Raw genomic sequence first — 26785 nt, 5'->3', positions numbered from 1 at the left:
AGCTTAGGTAGAATTACGGCAGTTCTCCTTCCTCGTTACCTTACCGTGTAGAGGGTGAAAAGCAAGCAGTGGTGAGATTAAAAGGTACTTCACTTCACCCCTAAGGACAACAAATTAAAATCATTTTCAACAAATCCAGATGCTATATGAGGAAATGAGAAACATGGCCTTGATAATGGTTTGAAGGGCAGATTTTGAAAGCAAAGTTTTATTCTCCTATTTCTGTTTTTCTTCTCACTGTCTCCCAGCATCTCCAATGGTATGTAGGAAAGGATACCAAGCTGGATCGATAATATTACCTAAAACTTCTTTAACACAGGGAAAAAAAAAAAAAGCATACTGTAAAAAAAAAAAATAAAGGAAGTGGAGCACCTGGGTAACTCAGTTGGTCGGGAACTTGGCTCTTGGTTTTGGCTCAGGGCATGATCCTGAGGGCCTGGAATTGAGCCTTCTGAGGTGTAGGGCTCCATGCTCAGTGGGGAGTCTGCTGAGGGATTCTCTCCCTCCGCCCCTCCTTCCGCTCATGTGTGTACTTTTTTTTTTTTTTAAATAGGAAGAAATGCACCAATAATATTAACAGTTTTTTCATTTTCCTTATGATCTTTTATTTTCCAGATGAGGACACGAAGGCACAGAAAAGTTAAATATTTTGCCCAAGGTCACACAACTGGTAAGAGGCAAGACTGAGATAGGCAGCCAAGGCAGTGTTGCTTCAATACCACCTACAACAAGAAAACTTAGAAGAGAAGCAACCTGGCATTGTAACTTTAAAGGATAAGAGCTGCCATTAAAACTGCTCTCGTGGTCTACCCACAAAGTCAAAATCTTAAAATGAGTTCCTAGGGAGTACTTTCTTCCTACAAATATTCAAAGTGCTAGGTCTACATGAACTCTGAACCTTTTACTGTTACAGGTCTGTTCCTCTCACCTACCAGTCAGTGTTCAAGTATACGGTGGTGAACTGTAGGTTGCTTGCCTGTACAGCAACGTCTTAATGTTTCCCAAAAGAAAAATATGGCAAAGAAATTCTACCGTGGACCAATTTTCAACTGGTGAAACAACTTCAGTAAAAAAGCAAATGCGTCAATGCAATACAACTGAAACACCTATGAAAATACACAGAAGTGGTTAAAAAGTGAGAGAAAAAGTTACCGTATCATATGTAAACCATGCCCATGTTGGGGGTGGGGGGGAGTCCTTTCTGTTCAGGGAGGAGTATGAAAGAACCTGAAAAGATAACAGTGCTAACAACAATAAAATAAAAACTAGCTACCAGGTTGTATATAAACATATGATATATTGTATTTTTATTTCATGCAGAATCACCGAGTATTGTTGAGGTCAGACTTTTAAAAACACAAGTTGGTTCATTATACAACTAAGTATAGAGATAAAGTCCAACTTAATCAGCCTGAGTCTTGATTCCCTATTTTTCTAAATATGCCCTAATATCACTTGTGTTCTTTGCTGCGACTATGACATAATTAGTATAAATTGCATTAATTCTAAATAAAGTTTGCCAAAATTCTAACAAAACAAAATTCACCTCAAATGCAGGTTTTAAGGAATATAGGCTTTAAAAGAATGTTAAATGTTGCTCTCCTTTAGAAGGATCTTGGATCTTAAAGATACTCAAGAGGAAACAATTTAAAAGGTCAGTCACATTAAATGTAAATGGATGGAATATAGCTGAATTTTAGATTCATATATAAAGTATATCTCCATAAAGTTGTTTAAAAAAGAAAAGGGTAAGAGAATTTCCAGTACTTTACTCTTACTGATCATCACCCAAGATAAATATTGAAGGCAGAGGATCACAAACTTCAATACTTAGAGTTCAGACAAGGGAAGGTAAACTTATGCCCCCATGTCTAAAGGTAGTAGGTACTAGATGGTTCCAGAGGATTACCATACACAAGGATATACCTAATGATTCCAAACCTTCTGAGTTTTCGAAATAAGTGGAAATATAGATTTTTGTAAATTAAAACATGGGCAACTCTGTATAAGTCACAGAGAATACATGTATAGATCGAATCTACCCCAAGGCCACCATTTTGCAAACTGAGCAGAAGAATACTTTGGATACACCGTATTTGTTCTTTGGTGGGTAAGATACACTTCATAACACAAAGTTTAAATAATATATATTAAAAATAAATTTTGAAAAAGAATAGTTTAATAAGAAAACCCTAGTAGGCCAAGAAAAGCTTTTATAATGACTATGCTTAGCTTTCTTTGTGAGTCAAATAGCATGCAAATCCATAACTATTCCAAAGAAAGTGATACAGTAACTTGGACTTGAAGTCAGGTTCTAATGCTGATACTCTAAAGTAAGTAACAATTAAAGCCAAGAAAGAGCCACTGCCCGGCCCCCAGCTGTGGGGGCTTACTACTAAAGATACTGGTTTTCAAAGTCAGGGACTGAGCAAAGTTATTCTTATAATAAAATAATTATTTTAATGAAGTATTTGAAATAATTTTAAGCATCTGATCAATAAGATTATACACAAATATGGGAATATGCTGCACTTTACAAAAAAATAAAGCTAAGCATTTAAATATACAAAAACAACTTTGGGTATAGATCTCTTCTGAAAGTATTCTTTTAACATATACATAATTTATAGCATTTTACACAATAACTTGCTGAAACAAAAAAATGTGGACAATTTAGCATTTACTACCATATAGAACATGGCCGTAACAGAACCGATGGGAAGAACAGAATGAGGAGTAACATACTAGAGGTGTACTTTTCCCCCTGAATTCTTTTCCTAAAAAGCAGCTATCTTGTTTTGTTTTGTTTTAAAACCTTCCTGGAGGATTTACTGGTTCTTTCTTATGTGATTCTAAATATAGCTATTATTTTTCACAGCTACATGCCACAAAGGTGGAATTAAAAAAAAAATAAAGAGGGTTTGCTTTACAAAACATCAGCTTCCTTCTCAGATGTATGTGTGTGTGTGTATGTGTGTGTGTGTGTGTGTATATATATATATATATATATATATATATATATATATATAAAACATGCTTCTCTTAATACATTTAGAGACAAGAGCTCCAACAATGCAATGCTGACATTACCTTTTGAGTACTGAATCCAAAATGGAGTCCTATTGTTAAAAATTTCTAATCATCAATTAGCGTTTTTTAAATGCAACAAGATGCTTAAAACTTGCAGTAACGAAAAAGATTTTACAAAACTATCCTTTGTGAGATTTAAAACAATACACAAAACAAAAAAATAACTTCTTCCTTTTGAAATACTACAAATTTGAAAATGTTTGATACATTTTCCTTTTTGGTCGGACTGTGATTTTGTCCTGTCAACAAAACCTATACCAGCTGTGTTGGGAGTGCCAATCTCACCCCCAGAATGGAGGGGGCACCGCGGCATACTTCCCACTCTGGGATTCCATTTTCACTTTCCCCTCCGCAGGTGAAATGCAACGCCCCTTCATTCCTTCCAATACTTCCCACCTTTCCCAGTTTCCAGTGAGGTGTATCAGCAGTTCCTGTTTTATAGTTTCCCAGACCAGGATGTCCCCTCACTCGGTATCAGAAGCAGCATATGGTGATGAGCCAGAGAACCACAACCTCAGGCACAAACTATCCCCATTTGCCTCAGTTTTGACAACACCGGGATGAGCTGATCAAAGTCACCACAGACCCTATTCTGTGGCTCGTCACCTCCAACTCCAGAAGGTGACTGTCACAATCAGCTCTGCAACTTCTGATCCCAGCCCAGAAAACCTAACACCTTGAGACAGGTTTAGTAGAGGGCGGAATTCAGTTTGCTTGGTAAGTAGTCACTCTTCCTTTCTTTCCCTTGCATCTTAGCGCTGGCTGTAGTAGGGAAATCACCTCACCTGTTAACAGTTTGGCAAATGAAGCAGGTGGTACCAAACAGGGCCTTGACTTGCTGTAATTAAATGCACAGGTAGGCAGAAGCCTACGTCTGTATAAACCGTGTTTCATTAACCAATTTCCAGAAGACAAGGTTGAATTCTAATCATTAAGAACCCCATGGGATGTATAAATAAGATTTAATAAAAGTTTATAGCTGTAAACAATGGTCTTCCCTATTGGTGATTATTTTCTGGAAACTGAAACTTCAGGAGAGTCCAACAGCGTTCTTTATGTCTTCTTTGGCAGTAAACAGCAAGGATCTGGATGGAGAGTGCAGTGGTCACTTCAGAAGGGCAAGGTATAGAGCTCGAGAATACCTCATCTCTCTTTCCTGTTCCATACAGAATATCAAGTCCCTGAGACAGATTCTTGTGATTCTTGGACGAAGCAACTGTTTGGTGGCTGTCAGGCTGGATGTCCCAGAAGCAAGAAGATTGTCTTTCAAGCCCTAAACAGAATAAACAGAAACAAAAGTTTAAAGTAAGTGATCTCTCATAAAGGGAAAAACTGTCTTCAGAATGAAGAGCTGACTAGCTTCTGGCCACTGAGTTAGGTGCTGGAGAGAATACAGTGATGCAGCAGTCTCCACCCTGTCCCCCAGCAGCCCCACCTCATGGGGGAAGGCCAACTGCCACACCAGTTCATGACCTCATTCATTCTCTCTCTCACCTGGACTATGGCGACAGGCTCTTAACTGATTTCTCCCCTTCCATGCTTGACTTCACCCCATTCTTTGCTGTGTACCAAAGGCCAGACCTTCCTCTTTAAAGGTCTTAGATAAAACTTTTGAGAGTGATGGATGTGGTCATTATTTCAGTTGCAGTGATGATTTCATAGGTGTATGTAAAGAAACCTATCAGACCGTGTGCAGTCTCTTGTGTATTAATTATAAAAACAAAAAACACCCTATGCGGCTCACATCCCACCATTCTGTTGTTCAGAAATCTCTGATGGCTCACCGCTACCCAGAGCAGTTACCTGAGCACTTGTTAAACTGGCAACTATGGGACTCACCTCCCACGCATGATCCCTTTGCTTTCATTTAACATTGCAGCACGTTGCATGGGTGCTGTCTCCATTTATCAAATGAGAAAACTGTGCTGAGATAGGTCACGCAACCTGTTTAAAGTCACACAGCAGAACTGAACTGTGACTCAATTTCTAATTGGATCTGAAGTGAGCGCTCTTAGTCACTGGACTATATTATCTACCAAATCAGGTACAAACTCATCACCTGGCATCCCTACAGGCTCACTTCCCACTGCTCCTTTACAAAGCATCTTAACTCTGGCCAATAGATAAAGATCTGCAAAAGGCCATTCCAGACCAATCTACTCATCTTTTCTTTTCTTTTCTTTTTATTTATTTATTTATTTATTTGAGAGAGAGAGAGACAGCAAGAGAGAGCATGAGTGAGGAGAAGGTCAGAGGGAGAAGCAGACTCCCCGTGGAACTGGGAGCCAGATGTGGGACTCGATCCTAGGACTCCAGGATCATGACCTGAGCTGAAGGCAGTTGCTTAAACAACTGAGCCACCCAGGCACCCCTCTACTCATCTTTTAAGACCCATTTCAAAGGGTCTACTTGCCTTCCCCCACCAAAGGAATTCTCACCGTAGCAATTACCTTATATAGTATTACAGTAATTTGTATATGCTATCATCACTACTACATACTCACTAGATCATAAGCTTTTTGAAGATAGGGACTATCAACCAATGTGGGCTCTAAATGGCATTCAAAAATGAATGAAACCCAATACGCCTATACTAAGACAGTTTTCCAAATATTAGTGTCTACACAACAGTATTAAAACAAACAAAGAAAAAACTGGAAAAAGAAATGAAAAATACAGAATTTTCAAACAAAGGATAATTTTTAAAGATTTTATTTGGCAGAGAGTGAGTGAATGAGAGAGAGAGCGCACAAGCAGGGGGAGCAGAAGGCAGAGGGAAAGAGAGAAACAGGCTTCCTGCTGAGCAAGGGGCCTTACCTGGGGTTGCCTCCAGGACCCTGAGATCATGACCTGAGCAAAAGGCAGCCTAACCAACTGAGCCACCCAGGTACCCCCAAAGGGTAATTCTATAAAGGTGAAATCCTTTATTTTCCTACTTTTTAAAAATCATAGTTTGTTTCCAAAAACATCTTGATAGGGTTGGTAACCCTCCTTTCACCCTCCAAAAGACTTATATAAGAGAAGATATTTACCTAACACAGGAAGCAAATCTGGTTCCATAACTATCCTTTTATAACTATCAAATTTTAATTATTTCCTCTACATTTCTGTTTTGCTTTGCTTTGTTTTGATGAAGGAGAAAGAAATCCTTTTTAAGGTATCCAATAACACCATGGTCAAACCAAGTCAACTTAATTCCATGCATGTTCCACAAATGACTGAGGGGAACTTTATCCGATGGTCAAATAAAATTTCCTTGAAAGATGCCTTGCAATTTGGAGGGAATTGCACAATCAAATTTCTATACTCATTAGGTTAAACTTGCTCAAAAGGGTCCATGGAACCAATTTTGGAAAGTCCACATTTTTAGAAAGGACAAAAGTGTTACTCTCGGTGCACTACTGCCTGGCTACTTATCCAGGAGTCCATCTACAGTATAGAGCCAGTCTCTCACCACTTCTGCAAGGTTCTTAGTAATGAATGCAGTTTGTAGAAATATAAGTATCAGCCTCTGTAACTTCAGCTAAGAATGGCAGTCAAGCACTAGCACATTCCTCTTCCCTGTTAATGTTACCACTTAGGGGTGGTATAACATAGATGCAATCTTAACTACTGTAAACTATCACTATCACAATACTTTCATAAAATTTTTAAGAATAGGGATGCCTCAGCTCAGGTAATGAACCTGGGGTCCTGGGATCAAGTCCCGTATCAGGGTCCTTCCTCAGGAGGGAGCCTGCTTCTCCCTCTGCCTGACACTCCTCCTGCTTATATGCACTCTTTCTTACAAATAAATAAACAAAAATCTTAAGTAAAAAAAGATTTTTGCAGAAATGGACCAACAACTCAGCTTTGGAAAACTGGATTAAAAAAACACACATTAGGAAGAGAGTTAATAAAACACATCATGGGCAGTGAGTGGCAATTTTGTTGTATACAGGAATTATCTGTTTAAAACTATAGTACATTTATTTTATTTTTAAACTATAGTACCTTTAAGTAGAGGCACTTTTCTTAGCCAAAAATTAGATGTAATATGCTAAAGCTGAATCGACAGTTGTTTATAAATGTTCAAGTACTAAGAGTTTACCTAAAAAATCAGTCATTTAGTGTTTTATGTGAATTTAGAAATTAAATGGCTAGCTGGATACACTATGTCTTGGCAATTCCATTTCTATGTAAGTACCCAGAACTATATCATATGTTCACCAAAAAACATGTATGAGAACATTTAGCACTATTATTCATAATAGCCCTAAACAAGACACAATCCAAATGCCCATTTAGCATAGGTAAGTTGTGGACTACTTATCCAAATGGAATACTACACAGCAGTAACAAGTAACAAGTAACATGGATGAATACTGCAAAAATTGAAATGAAAGGTTCCAGACGTAAAGGAATACATAGAGTGTGATTCCGTTTCTCTAAAGTTCAGAGCTATAGAAGTTAGGACAATGATTCCCCTTGGGAAGGGAGAGGAGCAGTGCCCAGAAGGAGATAGGAGAGGGTTGTCTGGGGTTCTGGTGATGTTCTCTGTCTAGACTGCAGTATTGCCTACATGAGTGTGCATGTGCCGTGAAAATTCAGTGAGCTCTGATTTGTGTGCTTTTCTGCATCAGTATTATACTTTAATAAAAAAACTAAAATGCTCCCCAAACACCCCAATAACCCTTGTCTAGGTAGGAAATAAAAAAGGGAGCAAAGAGGGAAAAAGAGGAAAGTAAATAAGGCAAAAATGTTAAACAGAAAAAAATTAAAGAAACCAAATCATCTGGGTAAAGAACAAAGGGGTCACAGTTCATGTTTGTCATGTGACAAGCCTAAAGGATTCAGGATAAAGAGCCATATTACAGCTGCCAGCACGGGGTTGAAAAGAAGGTCATTCCAACAGGATGTAGCAGAAGGCCTGAGGCAATGTTATAAATGAAACAAACCTCAAGGGACATTCAGTAACCCAACAGAAATGTCTTTCATAATTCACAACTTTACAAAGGTGATAGCATCCTCTTCTCCCAAACAGTGACACACTTAAGAAAGTCAATCTTTCTTGAACATGGATGCATATATATATATATATATATATATATATATATATATATATATATATATGGCCTTTTTATTCCTATGCTTATGGTTTGGGGATGACTACAGTCTGACTTGTCAGTTTCACAATGACCTGGCCAGAATAATCAGCTACCTCTCAATTATCCATGGTTAAGAGAGTGGCTAATGCATGCCTAACTTAAAGCCATTAAAAAAAAACACCAAAAACCAAAAACCAAACAAACAAAAAAACAGACCCTGTGACAACGTATTGTTTATTTCTGAAATAGGGTGTTTCCCCAATCATCTTCCTACATGAGGATATTCTTTAACTTGGATTCTTCATGTGGATGAAAAGCAGGTAAAAAGGAAGAGAAAGGTCAGAAAAGATGAAAGAAATAATTCACTTACCAAGTATACAACAAATGTTCTTAAAAATCATAAGACCTAAATGTTCATATACTCTACTACTGCTAGGTCAATTAAGTTGGCCTTCACTACTGTTCAATTGCATTTTGAGGAATTCTTCTAATAAGAAAAAACCGAACACCATAAAGTTACCAATTTCAGAAAAATAACACCGTTTTAAGAATAACACTAATTAAAAATAACCCATTATCTAAACTTTTATTCCCTCAAGTTAATGGAGTGGGTGCTCTGCCTTTAAAAGTTTGTTTACTTCTTTTTCCACATTTCCTTAAATTCTATTACTGCTATACTAATTGGAAAGCAAATATAACATCTTTATGAGCCCAGGGGCTTCATGAATCCTGCTAAAGTTCTCAGTGACTCCGTATGGGCTTCTGTTTCTAAAAGCTGCCATTCATGGCAACTTAACTTCATGCTAGTTCAAATTTAAAAGTTACCTGGGTTACTGGCCATCTGCTATGGGCAAGGAACTGTGCTAGGCAGCATAAGATATACAGGAGGATTGAACAGTGGTGAGCATCTGTTGTCTCCTCCATAAGCAACCTCACACAAATTACTTAAGTTTTCTGTGCCTCAGTTTTCTAATCTGCAAAATAGAGATAGTAACAGTAATTATCTCGTAGTGCTGTCTTGAGGATTAAATGAGAACAATGCCTGGCACACAATATACATTCTGTAAGTGTTAACCCTTCTTATAATAAATTAATTCATTAGTCAGTTGCGAGGTTTGAAGTTTTTTATAAACAGGAAATAGTGTAATTCTAGTTCCAGAACTTTTCTGACATCCCCTAGTTAAAACTAATTTTAATAAACTCCCTATGTCCTATTCTGTTAAGTCCTAACTAACTTAAATAATTTCTCCTGCCACATTTACTTTGTTCCTTCCTGTGAAATCCTTGAGTTTTAGTGGAGCTATGAATGCCTAAAGCTAAAAAGTAGACTAATGGGCATTTCAGGTGTGTGGCAGGTGGACAAAGGATATATCCCAGGACAGGAAGCTTTTCATTGGCTCCTCCAATCAAATACTGGAGGAGCCTGATGCTCTACAGACCCAACCAAGTTTATCAATATTGTTTCTAGAAGCTAACATCAACTTCTTCCATTCTATTCCCTGGATCAGAAGACTAATAAAACACAAATGTGTCCCTGAATCTTAATAATTAACAAGAAGCAAAAAAAATTTTTTTAATAGAGACAAAGATTCATTACATTTTCAGGCTCCGCACCTGATTTTATCTTAACCCCATGTACTATGGCAGCATGTAATGTGAGGGCTCCAGTCTTATACTTCAGGGAGGAAACAAGGAATATACATGACAACAGGGGTACAATGAAGACTGGCTCCAAGAAAAAAATCAAGTATCTTCTAAGCCCTGGAAGCAAGGATAAATAAAGGATCCTGGATGCCTGGCCTTGTGTAAGAAGAACACTAAAAACCTGTATTCGAAGGACCTGAGCTTCTAGGCCTTAAGGGCAGCAGAGAGCAAAAATTACTGAGCTTCAGGATTGAGCGCCCTCTGCCGGTCAATGAGAAGAACTTTTGAAGCAACAGAGCTGCTTTTATCACCTTCGTTTTCTCTCCTTTTATTTCAGGATATTGACAACTCTACATGTTTTCTTCTGCCCTAGAATTTTGCTACTTCTATTTATCTACATTTCAACAGTCTTTTATAGAAAAAATAGCTCTGTCATTAGAAGAAATATATAAAGATAAGTCTGGTTCTTCTGTGCTAATATGACAATCCCCCTCCTTTATCTCCGAAAGTATTCTCCAAAAGAATCCTTTCTTAAAGTCCACGCCTCATTATTTAATTTCCTAATAAAGTCTCCAACTTAATGTATCCGAAATTCCTCATGTTTCAAACTGTTAGTCCTCTTTTCTCCTCTTCTTTCTTATTTAAAGAATGGTAATACCATTCCCCTCCAATGCCCAAGCCCGAAAACTGGGGTATCATCCTCAACCCTTTTTTCCTCTACATTCCATCTGTCACTTATCAGTTCTACCTCTTAACGATTTCCAAATCATCTGCTTCTTTCTATATTTTCTATATTATCTTTATTTTCTATATTTTCACTGTCATCATCTTTTGCCTAGGTTACCTCAACAACCTTCTTAAGCAACTTCCTTAGCTCCAGTATTAATATTGCTCACACTGGAGTGGGAATGATCTTTCTAAAATAATAATCAGATGACACTGTTTTCCTGCTCAAGATGCTCCAACAGCTAGAAATCTGTAGGACCCTGTCCAAGTACCCAAGCATGACAAAGGAGTCATCCACGAGCATACCAAAGCCTCTCCCCAGTGTCATCTCTCATTTCTTTATTCCTGTCCCAAACTACTGAGCATGCCACAGAGTGCTTTTTTCCTCTGCTCCAAGACAGGTAATTCTCTCCTCCTGAACTCAGTCTCTCTATCCCATCCTTGTATCACATCACCTTACCAAGTTCTTTAAAACTCAGTTCAGGTACCTGTTTCCCCAGTGCTACAAATCCAAACTTACGCTGGGTTAGGATCAGGTGCAAGCCCTGTGTACTTCAGTAGTACGCTGAATTTCATCTTACCGGCACATGCATTCAGCACAATGCAGCTACCTCTTTAATTTTCTCACTTGCTAGAAGGGAAGGATTTGGGAACTGTGAATATTTTATACAGCATTTAGCACTTAGCTGGTATGCATTCAATACTATAGTATGGTTATGTGTCTAGTGCCACTCAATAACATCACTTATGTGAATTAACAATAAAAATGAGCCATATTATGGCTTTATAATCAAGATCCTGTGGTCATTCTTAGCTTTAAGCCAAATAAATCTGGGAGAAAATGTAAAGTCCTTTGATGGCCTGTTCCTAAGCATTATCCAGCCCTCTAACAACTTATCTCACCCACTCATCCCCACCAAGCTGCCACCAGATGAATTTGCTCAAAAGGCTGTTTTTTTGCCACTCTTTCCAAAAAGAAAATGCTTCAGCCCACCAAATAATGTAACCCACAAGAACAGAAGATTGCCAAATAAATAGTTAAACTCTACAACGTAGCAACTTTCCTTTTAACATGACAGTTATTTTCTTTAACCTTTAGTTAAGACATTTACAAAGTCCTCTGAAAACTCAAACCATGTCCAAAGACAAATTTTACCTATTACTTTATGAAAACTTCAAAGGACTGCCAATTAACTTTTTTTTCTTCTTTCAGAACCAGCTTTGATTTTATCCTTGAAGAACTTTAATGTTAAGAAAAACTACAATAATATCAGTAAAGGTGGTTGTGCCTCACAACTAAAGGTAAGTTTACCAATATATTTTAGTACGAAGAGTAGCTTTATTTAAAACTCTGGTAATTCTAGTGACACCTGGGTAGCTCAGTCAGTTAAGCATCTGCCTTTGGCTCAGGTCATGATACCAGGGTGCAGGGATCGAGTCCTTCATTGGGATCCTTGCTCAGCAGGAGCCTGCTTCTCCCTCTGCCCACCACTCTCCCTGCTTATACTCTCTTCCCCTCTCTCTGACAAATAAGTGAAATCTTTTATAAATAAATAAATAAATAAAACAATAAAACAAACTATGGTAATTCTAGAGTTGGTAAGTTGCATAGGATTGATGGAAAATGATATTACAAAGAAACTGAATTTATAGGAAAAATAAAAAAGCACTACAAGTGGTAAATATAAAAACTATTTTTATTTTCATAAACTATTTAAAAGACTATGACCGAGTAACAACAATGTACTAGAGTTTAAAACATATGTAGAGGGGCGCCTGGTTCAGTGGGTTAAAGCCTCTGCCTTCAGCTCAGGTCATGATCCCAGGGTCCTGGGATCAAGCTCCGCATCAGGTCTCTGCTCAGCAGGAAGCCTGCTTCCCCCCACTCTGCCTGCATCTCTGCCCACTTGTGATCTCTGTCTGTCAAATAAATAAATAAAATCTTACAAAAATATATGTAGAAGTAAAAAGGTGATACAATAGCACAAAGAATGGGAGGGACTTAAGTAATGGAATTATAAAGTTAAAAGGTTTTCACATCTTATATGATGTATTAATTCAAGGTTGAGTGTAGTCAGTTAAGGATATCTACTATACCTGTTAATGGATACATACAGCAACCATTAAAAAAATAAAAGAGGAGTATAGTTAAAAGTCAACAGAGGATACAGAACATCACATTAAATACTATATAATTCACTCAAATTATGGAAAGCAGAAACAAAATAACAGAGGGGACAAACAGAAAATAAATGGCCAGATGACAGACCCAAATTCAATCACAGTGAAATTATATTAAATGTAAACAGACTAAACACTTCAAATACATTTTCAGACTGGACACAAATCACAAACTCAATTATATGCTATTCATAAGAGATCAGCTTTAAATAAAGACACAGGCTGAAAGTAAAAGGATAGAAAAAGATAAACCATGCAAATACTAAGGATAATAGTATTTGGTGTGGCTATAATAATACTAAACAAAATAAGACTTTAAGGAATATTACTAGAAATGAAAATAATTTCACAGTAACAAAAGGGGGAAATTCATCAGAAAGACATAATGTGTTTATGCCTAATAACCATCAAATAAAAGAAGCAAAGATTGATAAGTAGGAACAGACAAATGTACAACCATAGTTTTAAAAAAAGAAAACAACTTACTAACCTCTCTCAGTAACCCATGTAACAAGCAGCCACAAAAAAACCGATAAGGATATAGAAGACTTATATAGACCCTTACTCAATACTAAAGAACACATATTCTTCTCAAGTGCACAGAGAATATTCCCTAAGATACACCATATGCTAAGATGGGTCTCAAAAAATTTAAAAGGATTGAAATCACAGAATATGTTCGCTAACCATAATGAAAATACCAAATATTTAAAATTAACACACTTCTAAAACAGTCTGTATTTCAAAGAAGATACCAAAAAAGGAAACTAGGAAATATTTTTTTAATATAATGATAATAAAAACACAACATATCCAACATATCAGCTTTTCTACTTTGGCTTCACTCCTACAAACTAACAAATTTATAGCATTAAATGTTTATATTAGAATAAAAAAGTATACCCAACCCTCATCTCAACTAAGAAGCAGAAAAAGAAAATATTAAACTCAATGGAAGTAGAAGAAAGGAAATAAAAGGGGTGGAAATCAATGACATAGGAAATAAGACAGGTATTTTTTTAAAAAGAAATAAAGCCATAAGTTAGTTTTTGGAGAATATTAATAAAACGCACGAACCCTTATCTAGACTAATCAGGAAGAAAGAGAACACAGGAATGATCAACATTAGGAATGAAATTAAAGATAACATCACCACAGACATTAAAAGATAACAAGGAGATACAAAGAATAATTTTATATGAATGTCTTCAACAACCTAGACAAATGCAAAAATTCTTTGAGAAACACAACTTTCAAATATTAAGAAACACAAAAAGAGAAAATCTAGTATTGAGTTTTCTTCACATGGAGAACTTCTGGCTCAGGTGATTTCATTGGTAAATTCAATCAAACATTTAAGGAGGAAATAAGACCTATCTTAGACACTTAAACACTTAAAAAAAAAAAAAGGAAGAAAGAACACTGGCATAACTCAAACCAAACTAACAAGGACACTACAACAAACTGAAATTACAGGCTAATATCATTCATGAACACAGAAGCAAAAATACTAAACAAAATGAATGAAGAGCAAATAGAATCCAGCAACATGTATAATCAATTTTATATTGTGACCAGTTGGGATTTATTCCAGGATTAAAAAGCTGGCTAAAATTTAAAAACAAATACAAATTACCAAATTAAGAGAATAAAGGAGAAAACTCATACGATAATCAGATAAATTCAGATAAGCTTTGGCAAAATTCCACACCCATTACCGTAAAAGGTCTCAGCCAACTAGGAAGAGAAGAATTTCCTCTATGAAAAACTCACAGCCAAAATCATACTAAAAGGTTAAATACTGAGTGCTTTTTCCCTAAGATCAGAACAAGGCAAGGATGTCCACCCTCACCATTTCTATTCCACACAGTACTAGGGATGTTAGCTGGTGTTCTGAGGCGAGAAAAAAATAAATAAAAAGCTGGAAGACTGTAAAGAAAGAAGTACTCTATTTTGATTTGTAAACATGGTTGTTTAGCAAATCTTTAGGAATTTACACCAAAAACTACCAGAACCGTTAAGTAAATTTAGCAGGTTGGATGATACAAGATTTGCTATATTAGCAACAAACTGGAAAGCAGCATTTTATTTTATTTTATTTTTTTAAAGATTTTATTTATTTATTTGACAGAGAGAAATCACAAGTAGGCAGAGAGGCAGGCAGAGAGAGAGGAGGAAGCAGGCTCCCCGCCGAGCAGAAAGCCCGACGCGGGGCTTGAACCCAGGACCTGGGATCATGACCCGAGCCGAAGGCAGCGGCCCAACCCACTGAGCCACCCAGGCGCCCCGGAAAGCAGCATTTTAAAAATACCACTTCAATAGCATCAAGAAAATAGTATCTATGTACAAATATAATAAAAGACATGGACTTTTTAAAAAAGATATATATAGCAACAAACTGTAAGAAAAGAAATAAATTTATTTGTCAGAGAGAAAGAGAGAGAGCATGCAAGAGCACAAGCAGGGGGAGCAGCAGGCAGAGGGAGGAGCAGGCTCTCCGCTGAGCAAGGAGCCCAATGCGGGACTTGATACCAGGACCCTGCGATCACAAACTGAGCTGAAGGCAGATGCTTAACCAACTGAGCCACCCAGGCATCCCAACATGGAAGTCTTCTATATAGAAAGCTAAAACATTGCAGAGAAATTAAAGATGATATATATAAATGTAAGGATATACAAAGCTCATATTGCCTCAAGATAGTTAAGATGTCAGTTCTTTGAAAACTGATCTATAGATTCAATACCATCCTAACATACATATACACATTTTTGTAAAAATGACAAGATGATTCTGAAATTCATATGAAAATGCAAAGGACCCAGAATTGTCAAAAACACTCTTGAAAAAGGACAGAGTTGGGGGATTTCGATTAACCGATTTCAAAATTAAGTACAGAAAAACAGATCAACAGAATAAAGTATGAATATGTACTTCTACATACACAGTAAATTGATTTTAAATAGAAGTCACGATAAATGGAGTAAGTCTTTTTAATAAATGGGATGGAGTAACAAGATACCTGTATATAAAAATTAATTGGCCTGAATCCCTAACTTCAGATCAGACATAAAAATTAGAAGATCAAACACTTAAAATGTAAAATATAAAGATTCTAAGAAAAAAAATCTTCAAAATTATGGGTACACAAAATTTTTTAGGATATACAAAGCAGTAATTATAAAAGAAAAAAATGATAAATTACACTTCATCAAAGTTAAAACCTCCTGTTCTTCCAAAAGACACAAATCATGAAAATAAAAGTACACTGCTAAAGGGAGTGTGAAGTGGCACAACCACCTGAAAAACTTTAAGGTTCCTTATAAAATTAAACCTACATCTATCTTAGGATTCAGCAGTTGTACTCCTAAGTATTTATCTAAGAGAAATAAAACCATATGTCCACAAAATGACTTTTACAGGGATATTGATAGCCGCTTTATTTGTACTTGCCAAAAAATTAGAAAGAGCCCAAGTATCCAATGAATAAACAAATTATGGAGCATTTACACTACGGAATACTACTCAACACTAAAAAGTTGGCATGTGCAATGTGAATAAATCTCAAAAACATGTAATGCAGAGTGAAAATTTAAAAACAAAAAAGTACATTGCCATATGATTCCCAATTACACGAAATTCTAAAACAGGCAAGACTAAGCTATAGTAACAGAAATTGGAGCAATGACTGTGAATAAAAGGTTGGATGGCAGTGGTAATGACTGAAAAGACATGACAGAACTTTCTGTGGTCACAGAAATATTTTGTATCTTGATTTGGGATGGTGGTTATAATTAAAACCAGCACATCTTATTGTAAGTAAATTACACCTTGATCTTAAACCAAGTGCAAAGTTCCTTGGAAGTTTTAAAAGTCATCCCTCCTTCAGACTTCCCCCAAAGGAATATGGTTACTCTTCCCCACTGTCTGGTGTGCTTTGGTATAAAAGTTTAAGAGGTACCGTGATGTTAGAATTCTATGCTCACAAATATTATGACAGGTACAGAGAATGTAGACAAAGAAATGTTTATTCTAACATTATGTGGGAAGTTGTTTGTAAATAAAAAAAAATTACCCAGAATATTCTGTAAGACTCTAGAATATATTCACCTCAAGAAATTTTAAGTATTGGGCGCCTGGGTGGCTCAGTGGGTTAAGCCACTGCCTTCGGCTCAGGTCATGATCTCGGGGTCCTGGGATCGAGTCCCGCATCGGGCTCTCTGCTCGGCAGGGAGCCTGCTTCTCTCTCTCTCTCTCTCTCTCTCTGCCTGCCTCTCTGTCTACTTGTGATCTCTCTCTGTCAAATAAATAAATAAAAAAAAAAAAAAGAAATTTTAAGTATTATTGAAGTGCTTGAAAAATTTAAGTGTCAGCATTTCTCAATGGGGGTGTTATTAGAATTCTCAGTAAGTCTGACTGGGCGGATCGGCCTCTCATATTGCATAATGTTTAGTATCACTGGCACCCTGCCACCAAATGCTAGTAGCACAGTCCTAACTCTTGAGTGACTGTCAGAACAATACTCCACACATCTCTAAGCACTCCACAGGAGTAGGTACTGTCCTCAGTTGAGAATCACTAGTCTACAGGCTAATGGCCAAAAGCATATGCAAGCAGCATGAAAAATCATCCACTTAATAGACTTAATCTACCATACCATTTTAATTCCAAAGCTGATAATTTAACTAATGACTACCTTTACTTAATCTCCAAAAGAAAAAAAGTTCATGCTTTTATGTGCTATATATAAGACCAACTTGGGAGAATAAAGAACAAGTGATTCTGTTGAAATCTCTAATTAAGGAAACCAAACACAACCATTGACAACACTGTCAATAGTAACAAACTGTAAGACAAAGAAATAACATTAGAAACCAAACTACTAAATGGATAGATAAATCCAGAAGATGATTCAGCATGGTCAGAACCTTACAAATGGCCCATGAATGTGCAACGTCAGGCTTAGAAAAAAAAAATAAGGATACTCCCAAGGTATTCTTTGTGGCAGAAAATTATCAAACATTCTAAGCTAAGTCAGGCAAATATTAACTAATTTGCTTTATGGTTTCAATATTCAAACTTGCTTTTCATCTTGCAATCAAAACACAACATAATCATTTAATGACAAGAAAGGTTTGTTAGGATACTATCATTTTACTGACATATGTGAATTCAAGAATGGATACTGAGAACAAGACTAAACCTAGAAAATGGATATAAGGCCACCTACATGCCCAGTACTAAGAAGAGAAAGATGAATTAAATGCCACATGGTCCTATAACAAGAGACTGAAATAGTGATTAAAATGGTCTCTGGGGGCTCAGTCATTTAAGTGTCTAATTCTTGATTTTGGCTCAGATCATAATCTGTTTTGTGAGATCAAGGTCTGTGATGGGCTCTGCACCGGAATGTGGAGCCTGCTTAAGATTCTCTCTCTCCTTCCCTCTCTGCTCCTCCCCTCCGCCATGGAAGTACTACTCAAAATGATCTATAAATTTAATGTTATCTGTATCAAAATTCCAGCTACCTTTTTTGCAAGCATTGAAAAAATGATCCTAAAATACACATGTAAATGTAAGGGACCCAGAAGAGCTGAAACATCTTGAAAACAAAGAATCAAGTTGGAAAAATCATTTCTGATTTCAAAACTTACTGCAGAACTATAGTAATCAAGACACTGTGGTATTTGTCTAAGGGCAGAACAGACACACAGACCAACAGAATAGAGTCCAGAAATAAGCCCGTACATCTATGATTAATTTATTTTCAACAAGGGTACTAAGACTAGTCAATGGGAAAGGAAAGTCTTTTCAAAAATCCTGTGCCAGGGACAACTGGATATCTACATGCAAAAGAATGAATTTGAATCCATCTCATACCACATAAAAAATGAACTCAGAGGATCAAAGATGTAAATAAATATAAGAGCTAAAACTATAACACTCTTAGATACAAATCTTGTGGCACTGGGTTAAGCAATGCTTTCTTGGATATGGCACCTACAGCAAAATCAAGAAAAGAAAAGGATTGACTGGACTTCATTTCTACAAAGTAAACATACAAATGACCAACAGGGACATGAAAAGATGTCCAACATTATTAGTCATTAGAGAAATACAAAATAAAACCATAATGAGATACCACTTCACACCCACTGAAATGACTACTAAAAAAAACCCCAAACCAAAACCAGACAATAACTGTTGACCATTATGTGGAGAAATTGGAACCTTTATGCATTCCAAGTAGGAATGTAAAATGGTACAACCACTATGCAAGGTGGTTTTGACAGTTCCTCAAAAAGTCAGAGAGTTACCATATGACCCAGCAATTCCATTCCTAGAAATAAAACTTGAGTATGAATGTTCATAACAGCACTATTTATAATAAACAAGTATATAAACAATCAAAATGTGGCGTATCCACATAATTTATGGATAATGGAATATTACTCGGCCATATATAGGAATGAAGTACTGATAACATGATACAACTTGGATGGACCTTGCACACATCATGTGAAGTCAAAGAAGTTAGACACAAAAGGCCACATATTATATAATTCCATTTATTTGAATGACCAGAATAGGTAAATCCATAAAGACAGAAAGCAGATCAGTGGTTGCAAGGGGCTGGGGGGAGTGCCTGCTGATGGCTATGGAGATACTTTTTGAAGTGATGAAAATGTTCTGGGATTAAATAATGAAGATAGTTGCATAGCCATGGAATATACTAAAAACTACTGAACTGTATATTTTAAAATGTTGAATTTTATGGTATGTGAATTATTATCTGAAAGACTGGCAAAGTCTGATAAGTCAAACAAACAAGTTCAAATAAACATTTTGAAAGCAACTTATACTTCCTGTTTTCAATACTCTGTGGAATTCTTACGGAAAATGCACAAACAGGAATTCAACAATGTACTCTAAATGTTATCAGAAAGTACTGCTGCAAGTGTCTAAGGCAGATATATTGCTTTCCAGGTAAACCTGGGTTTTCACTGTGACATTTATTGACAATCTGAACATCTACTTTGGGAAAATTTCACAGAGAAATTAACTGTCATTTAAACTATGGAAAGATAAGCTTAGCAAAGGAATTACCAACCACTTTTCCCACAAACATTAGTTTGTTGTTAATTAGCACTCATCTATCACTTTGGAAAACCCTCTAAGGCCTGGTATTTACTACAGGCAGCCCTATATCACAGAAGCGATTCTTGCTCTTCACTAAAACTGGAGCCAAACAGCTGATACAAGGCTAAGACAGAGAGCTACTAGTACATTGGGGAATAAGCATAACAGTATAACTGGTCATGTGAGAATACTACAATTTAAGAAATCTGAGGAACAACCACTAGGCTAAATTACAGAAGCGGCATGCATACAGACACACTTTCAAAAACTTCTTCTTAGAAGCCTGACAACTTACAGGAATCATCTTAAGGCTTGATAAATTAAAAAAAATAATCTTTCTTAGCATAAACCTATTATTATGCTAACTATAAATAAAGTGCTTTGAAGGAAAAAAAAACACTTACAAAGCCTCAAATATCACATATAAAATATCACGAAAACACTATTTTTGCCCCCGGGGAGGAATGGTGAGCAAAATACTTAATGGAACAGAGGAATGTAACAATAAAAACACTTGAGGAAAAGAAATGGGAATCTTAAAGGTTTACCAACAACTCTTCACAGATAACTTGTTATTTTATATACATTATACTAATTTCCAATTTAACCACAAGTATCCATGGCCAACTGCTAAAAGGCCCACCAGTTAACAAGGTTCATCATTGGTGTCCTGCCATGCTCAGTTATAAGGCAGAATAGGCCAGACGAGCATATATACAGCACAACTGCCATAAAGAAAACTAACTTTTTCAGACTATAAATTTCAAGTAGGATGAGACCTAGTGCTATTCTTCTCACCACTGTACCTAGCACAGTTGGGTGAATGAATAAATGAGTAAGTGAATACAAACGCCATTTCTTCCAAAGAGAGAATAGAAAGGGCTTTGATTAACCAAAAGCAAAGAGGTAACAAATGGCATTAAGCTTTGAAAATATCAGGGGTGCCTGGGTAGCTCAGTTAGTTAAGCAGCTTCCTTCCAATCAGGTCGTGATCCTGAGTGCTGGGATCAAACCCCACGTTGGGCTCCCTGCTCAGTGGGGGGTCTGTTTTCCCTCTATTCCTCCCCTGCCCCTTCTCTCTCAAATAAATAAAATCTTTTTAAAAAAAGGTTTTAAAATAACAATATCCAGGACTGACTGAGATACTAATAAATACACATTTTCATATACTGCTGGTAGAAATATAAACTAGTTCAATTTTGGCAGACAGCAAGTAGCAGTAAACATTTAAAAGGAATCTTAATAATAAATATCTCATTTGACCTTACGACTCTTCTTCTGGAAAACAAAACAAAACAAAACCCATGGGGCACCTGGGTGGCTCAGTAGGTTAAGCGTCTGCCTTCAACTCAGGTCATGATCCCAGGGCCCTATGACTGAGCCCCACTTTGGGCTCCCTGTCAGATGGGAGTCTGCTTCTCCCTCTTCCTCTGCTCCTCCCTGTTGCTTGTACTCTCACTCTTTCTCTCTCTCAAATAAGTAAATAAATAAAATCTTAAAAAGAAAAGAAAAATCCACTCTAGCATTCTCATCTCCTTAAGCCTTTGGATAACTTCCTCTACAGTATATAAATAAAGTTCTAGGATCTATCTCAACTTTACTTAGTTTAGGTCACCTTTTAGTGTAGTTTTCAGTCAACCAGTAAAGCAAACTGTTAGAACCACTCACAGCCCTCTGACTTAATACTTTGTCTGGAATCTTTGCTTAGTGAGCCCTTATCAATAAATTCAGCCTGATACAATTTTATATTCCTTTCCCTCTATTCCATTCCCACTCTCCAGGTAACTGCAGGCAAAATCATTCACACTTCCAATGGGTAACACCTAGTAGGTAGGTACCTCATACTCTGGGGGCTGTTGGAATTTAAGTGGGGTTACAGAGGTATAAAAGCAATTAGAAGTGGTGAAAGTTAGGTCCTGAAGATCAGCAGTCTCTTAAAAGGCAATAACCTTAAGAGAAGGCATTACAGATTCCCCAGGAGACCAACCTCCCTCAAACAGGGATAGGACTGGTAAAGGTGGATAGGCAGATTAAGGAATCCAAGTACTCAGCTTCACTGGAATCTGTCCATATTCCCCACCCCATTTTTCAGTTTTCCATTCTTTCCCAACATAATCTTAACACAAGAGACCACAAAACTAGAAACTCAATTTGTATTGTAACTCGGCCACCTGCAGGATTAGACTTTGGGTTTAGTTTTCAGAAATCGCTGCCTTTGGCTATGAAAGATAAGGGTTTCTTTTAGAGCAATCACAGAGGCTTTCACTCCCTTATGTGGATTTTGAGCTCAGAATCTAAAGCCTTTTCCTTCCCTTAAGTTCCCCAGTGTACTTTGAAGGGACCATTATTCTTATTTTCATGTTAAAGCTTTCTGTGGCAGTAAAAATTTGGTCTCCCAAAGCCTCACCTTCTATGGGCACTTGATTACTAGTGTAAACAGCTGATAACGTAACTGTTTTGCTACAGCTTGTATGGATCACTGGTGTCTCCTTTGTCACTTGAAACCGGGCCATTAACGCTTTTAAATCTAATTAGACCGGAGAACCCATTCTGGAAAACCTGGAGCAAATTTAGGAACCCATCATTATATTACTGTTCCTCTACAACTACATATGATACAGATGTCTGTATCAGTCAGCATTTGAACAGAGAACACTAGGAGTGATATAGAATATGGCATTTATAATGGAGAACTGGCCCTAAGTAATTATGAACCTGATCGGTTTATGTCCAGCTGTTGACTTTGGTGCTGGGCCTGGCCCAGAATTTAGAGAAGCCAACAGAGAGGATATGGGGGAAGATGGGGAGCCCTGAGGCTCTCCCATGCCAAGAACGTTTGTGAGCTGCAGTAGCTCCTAGTGTCCCCACAACGACCTTCTGAGAATTAAGAGTATGGCTGCAGTTTCCTTTCCACCCTGCAAAATAAAAACACCCCATTGCTCACGGTAACTGGGAGCTATGCAAGAAAAGAAATTCTGGGAAATGTAGCTCAGCTTAGCAAATCTGACATAACACAAATCCACCATACCATCTTTGTCTTTTTAAAATTCTAACCCTTCTATCATTGTTTATTTCTGCTCTCATACTTTCAATTTCCAAAGGTCTCATTTTTTTCCAGTCATTGTTAAAAACAGCTTTCTATTCTTGTTCCATGGTTGTAATACATTCTGCCGTTTTTAATTTTTTTTCCAGTTTCCTACTGCTTCGTGCCTTTTCTTCCACATTCTCCTTTTAATCTTTTATGTAAGAGGTTTCCCTTACATATCTGGTTATCCTTGCCAACATGTTCGTATTCAAAAGGCACTTAACTATGAATATTTAAGGCCTCTTCTTTTGGTTACTTTTTTTCAGAAAGAATGACTCTAGTCTGTAATCAATTTCAACTACTAAATACTCTTACTGCTGTTTTCTACTCTCATCTATAGTCTTGTGTATTTATGATGTTTGCACTCCTTTATTAACATTAACATATTAACATAGCTGACAAAGAGTCAAACTTTAAATCCCTGGAAAATTTAAAAGATTTGACTATTAAAAAAAAAAAGATTTGACTACAATTTAGATTTATGTTTAAGTTATTTATGAAAAAGTGTCAGATCTATTTATAGAAGTGTGAACTAAAGATCTCAGAATATAAGGAGCTTTATATATATATATATATTTATATTTATAAATATATAAATATATTTATATTTATATTTATCTTAAGTAATAACGTACTCTAAATTCCAGTGAATCTACATGATATTTATAGAAAATGTTATATGACAATAAGTATGTTTAAATCTCTGGGACACCAGGGGGGCTCAGTCAGGTAAGCATCTCCCTTCGGCTCAGGTCATGACCCCAGGTCCTGGTATCAAGCCCTGCCGTCAGACTCCCTGCTCAGTAGGGAGTCTGCATCTTCCTCTCCCCTGCCTGCTGCTTCCCCTGCCTGCACTCTCTCTCACACGCGCTCTCTCTCGAGCAAATGAAGAAATAAAATCTTTTAAACCAATCAATCAATTAATCTCTACTAAGTCAGCTATAATAGATAACAATGCATGCTTCAGAAAGTTATGGTTCCCCTGTAGCCTGGCAAAAAAGAAAGGAGGTAAAGAACAGCACTATCTATGCCCCCAAGAACATAAAGATTAAAGCTGTGCCCTTTCACATCAATAACCTTAATTTTTATTTCAATCAAATTTTCTAATTTATTTCTAACCAAATTTTCATAAAAGTCCTTTCTCCTCTTACCCCAAGAGTTAAAATCTTATAGGGTAGGACTCTAGCCTGCTTCTAGACAGAAAGAGCATATGTAATTCACTTGATAATTTTTTTCATTCTGGCTAGCAAATGAACTCTATTTTAAGCAACATATACCAGACACATCAATACTCTAAGCACCAGGTAGCTGATCTGGTACTGTAACCACTTAATTTGAAAAGAAATATCAGCATGGGGTAACTGGGTGATGGACAGTGAGGAGGGCACGTGATGTAATGAGCACTGGGTGTTACTTTCCTAGCTCCAAAGTTGCTTTTATGTATAAAGATGCGATTTTTTAGATATGTTATGAAGTCAAAATAACACCTATCTTTATATTAAACAAAAATTAAGAAATATCATTATGAATGTTGGATCATTAATAAGCTACATGAACTATCTGAAAATATTGCTAGTAGGAAAAAAGATCCTTTCTAGCCCAAGTACCAAAAATTAACACAGGAAATAAAGTTATTATATGTTTTAATATTCCCAAGGACCACAAACAGATCCCCTAAACAATATACATAAACAATAAAAATATGCAAACACTCTATATCTTAAAGTAGGTCCTAATTTACTGTATAAGTATCTGTACAGCCTGTTATTAATTTAAAAGTTAATATATATGCAAATCAAATCAGAGCTGTAAATTAAGGACAAATTCAAATACTCCCAAGTAGTAAATTTTAACTATTTTCTTTTCTTCTTAATGTGAATAGGTTTATGGTACAAATATTTGATCCAAAATGTATTTGGTACTTGTTGCTTTTTGCTATGATAATACAAGGAGACAGCAACTGATGCTATTCAACTTTTTCAAGACTTCTGAGAGTATCAAATATAAATCTATTAGAGGCCAGTTTAATATATAAGTTGCACAAATAGAAAGACCTTTTTAGGGTAAGAGGCATTTTTCCTTTATTTTACATAAGAACAAATACTAAAAGACAAGAGTCTAAAACTAATTTCTCCAAACTTATTATTATTGTTGATTTATTATCAAAAAATGGTAATCTATAAGTACAAAGGTAGTAAGCTTAGTTTTCTGAATTTTTAGTGGACAAAACAATCGCATTTGAACTAAGAAGTTGCTCTTTAAAGAACCAGACTCTACCTCACTCCCCTCGGGAATTATATGCTTATTCTTATTAGAATAAGATTTATTTATTTTTATTTTATTTATTAATTTAAAACTAACAGGTAAGATTTCAGGTTCCCATCTATAAAGAAAGACAAAAAGGAAAGCCTCAGCTTCCAATGTATAGAATATTAAAAATATAAATGTTTCATATGTCATTTTTGTGTTTTTTGTGGGGGAGTAAAACAAATGAATAAAGGGTTTTAAATAACCCCGACCAGGGAGCCTAGTGGCTCAGTCAGTTAAGTATCTGCCTTCAGCTTGGGTCATATTCCGAGGGTCCTGGGATTGGGCCCTACGTCTGGCTCCTGCTCTGCAAGGAGTCCACTTTTCCCTCTCCCTCTCTCCCTTGCTCGTGCTCTCTCTCCTGCCCATGCTCTCTCACCATGCTCTCCCCCATGCTCTCTCTCAAATAAATAAAATCTTCAAAATAAACAAACAAACAAATAATCCCAATTGATGCTATTTAAGTTACTGGAAGGGCAAACACATCAGCAATAAATATCAAAAGAACATACAATATGGTCTTCTCCTGTTTCACATTTTTAAAAGAAAATTGCTTTTATTTATTTATTTATTTATTTTTTAAAAGATTTTATTTATTTATTTGACAGAGAGAGAGATCACAAGTAGATGGAGAGGCAGGCAGAGAGAGAGAGAGAGAGAGAGAGGGAAGCAGGCTCCCTGCTGAGCAGAGAGCCCGATGCGGGACTCGATCCCAGGACCCTGAGATCATGACCTGAGCTGAAGGCAGCGGCTTAACCCACTGAGCCACCCAGGCGCCCCAAAAGAAAATTGCTTTTAAAGTTAAAAACACTACAAATAGAAATCAACAAAAAAGAAAGTAGTCTTTAGCTAATTTCAAAATAAGGATCTAAATAAATACTAAAACACCATCAACTCGTTAAAATGGGTATTTTCAATTTAGGTTAGCATTACTTCAAGTACTGGCTGTTATATATTACAGTAAAATCTGACAACTACCTAAACTTGAAGTCCAAGAAATACAGGGGAAAATATACATACTCAAATTCTCAAAACTAAACAAGCACCAAGCAAACAGATTATTCAATATATCTATATCCAAGTTAGGATATATCTGAGATTTAAAAGTTAATAACTTTACATTTTAATGCCAATAAATAAATCATATAAACTGGTTTTATCTGTTTGAACACCAAAAGTACATTTTCCCCTGACCCTTAACCTATGACCTTTCTCAGATTCAAACATAAAATAAAAGAAAAAGACACTTAAAAATCTCTGACGACTGGGGAGTCCTGGGATCGAGTCCCACATCGGGCTCCCTGCTCAGCAGGAAGTCTGCTTCTCCCTCTGCCTTTCACCCTGCTTGTGCTCTCTCTTGCTTGCTCTCTCTCTCAAATAAATAAAAAAAAATCTTTAAAAATAAAAGAAAATAAGATAAAATAAAATAACCTGAAAGACAAAAAACTTACCTGAGGGAGGTGGTGCAGATATAAATAAATACTGGGAATAAATTGATAGTAGGTATAACAGGGTGGTAGGTATATG

The 26785-nt window shown here is 36.5% G+C and overlaps 1 protein-coding gene across 2 annotated transcripts in view; it reads right to left on the bottom strand.

Annotated features, from left to right (window-relative positions):
* Positions 1 to 3292: 3292 nt before the first annotated feature.
* Positions 3293 to 26785, bottom strand: part of LOC111142522 (TATA-box binding protein associated factor 4b) — a 127671-nt gene continuing 104178 nt past the window's right edge. For both annotated transcript variants that reach the window (XM_022495762.1, XM_022495764.1), the window contains exon 15: positions 3293 to 4363. In XM_022495762.1, the coding sequence (XP_022351470.1) occupies positions 4196 to 4363 (168 nt within the window). In that variant the 3' untranslated portion in view covers positions 3293 to 4195. The remainder of the gene's footprint in view (positions 4364 to 26785) is intronic.

The sequence above is a fragment of the Enhydra lutris genome, unplaced genomic scaffold (assembly GCF_002288905.1).
Source record: "Enhydra lutris kenyoni isolate GAN:26980312 unplaced genomic scaffold, ASM228890v2 scaffoldscaffold8, whole genome shotgun sequence".
NCBI classification, from domain to species: domain Eukaryota; kingdom Metazoa; phylum Chordata; class Mammalia; order Carnivora; family Mustelidae; genus Enhydra; species Enhydra lutris.
The sequence above is the reverse complement of the archived record's forward strand: the minus strand, read 5'-3'. Positions and strand labels throughout refer to the sequence as shown.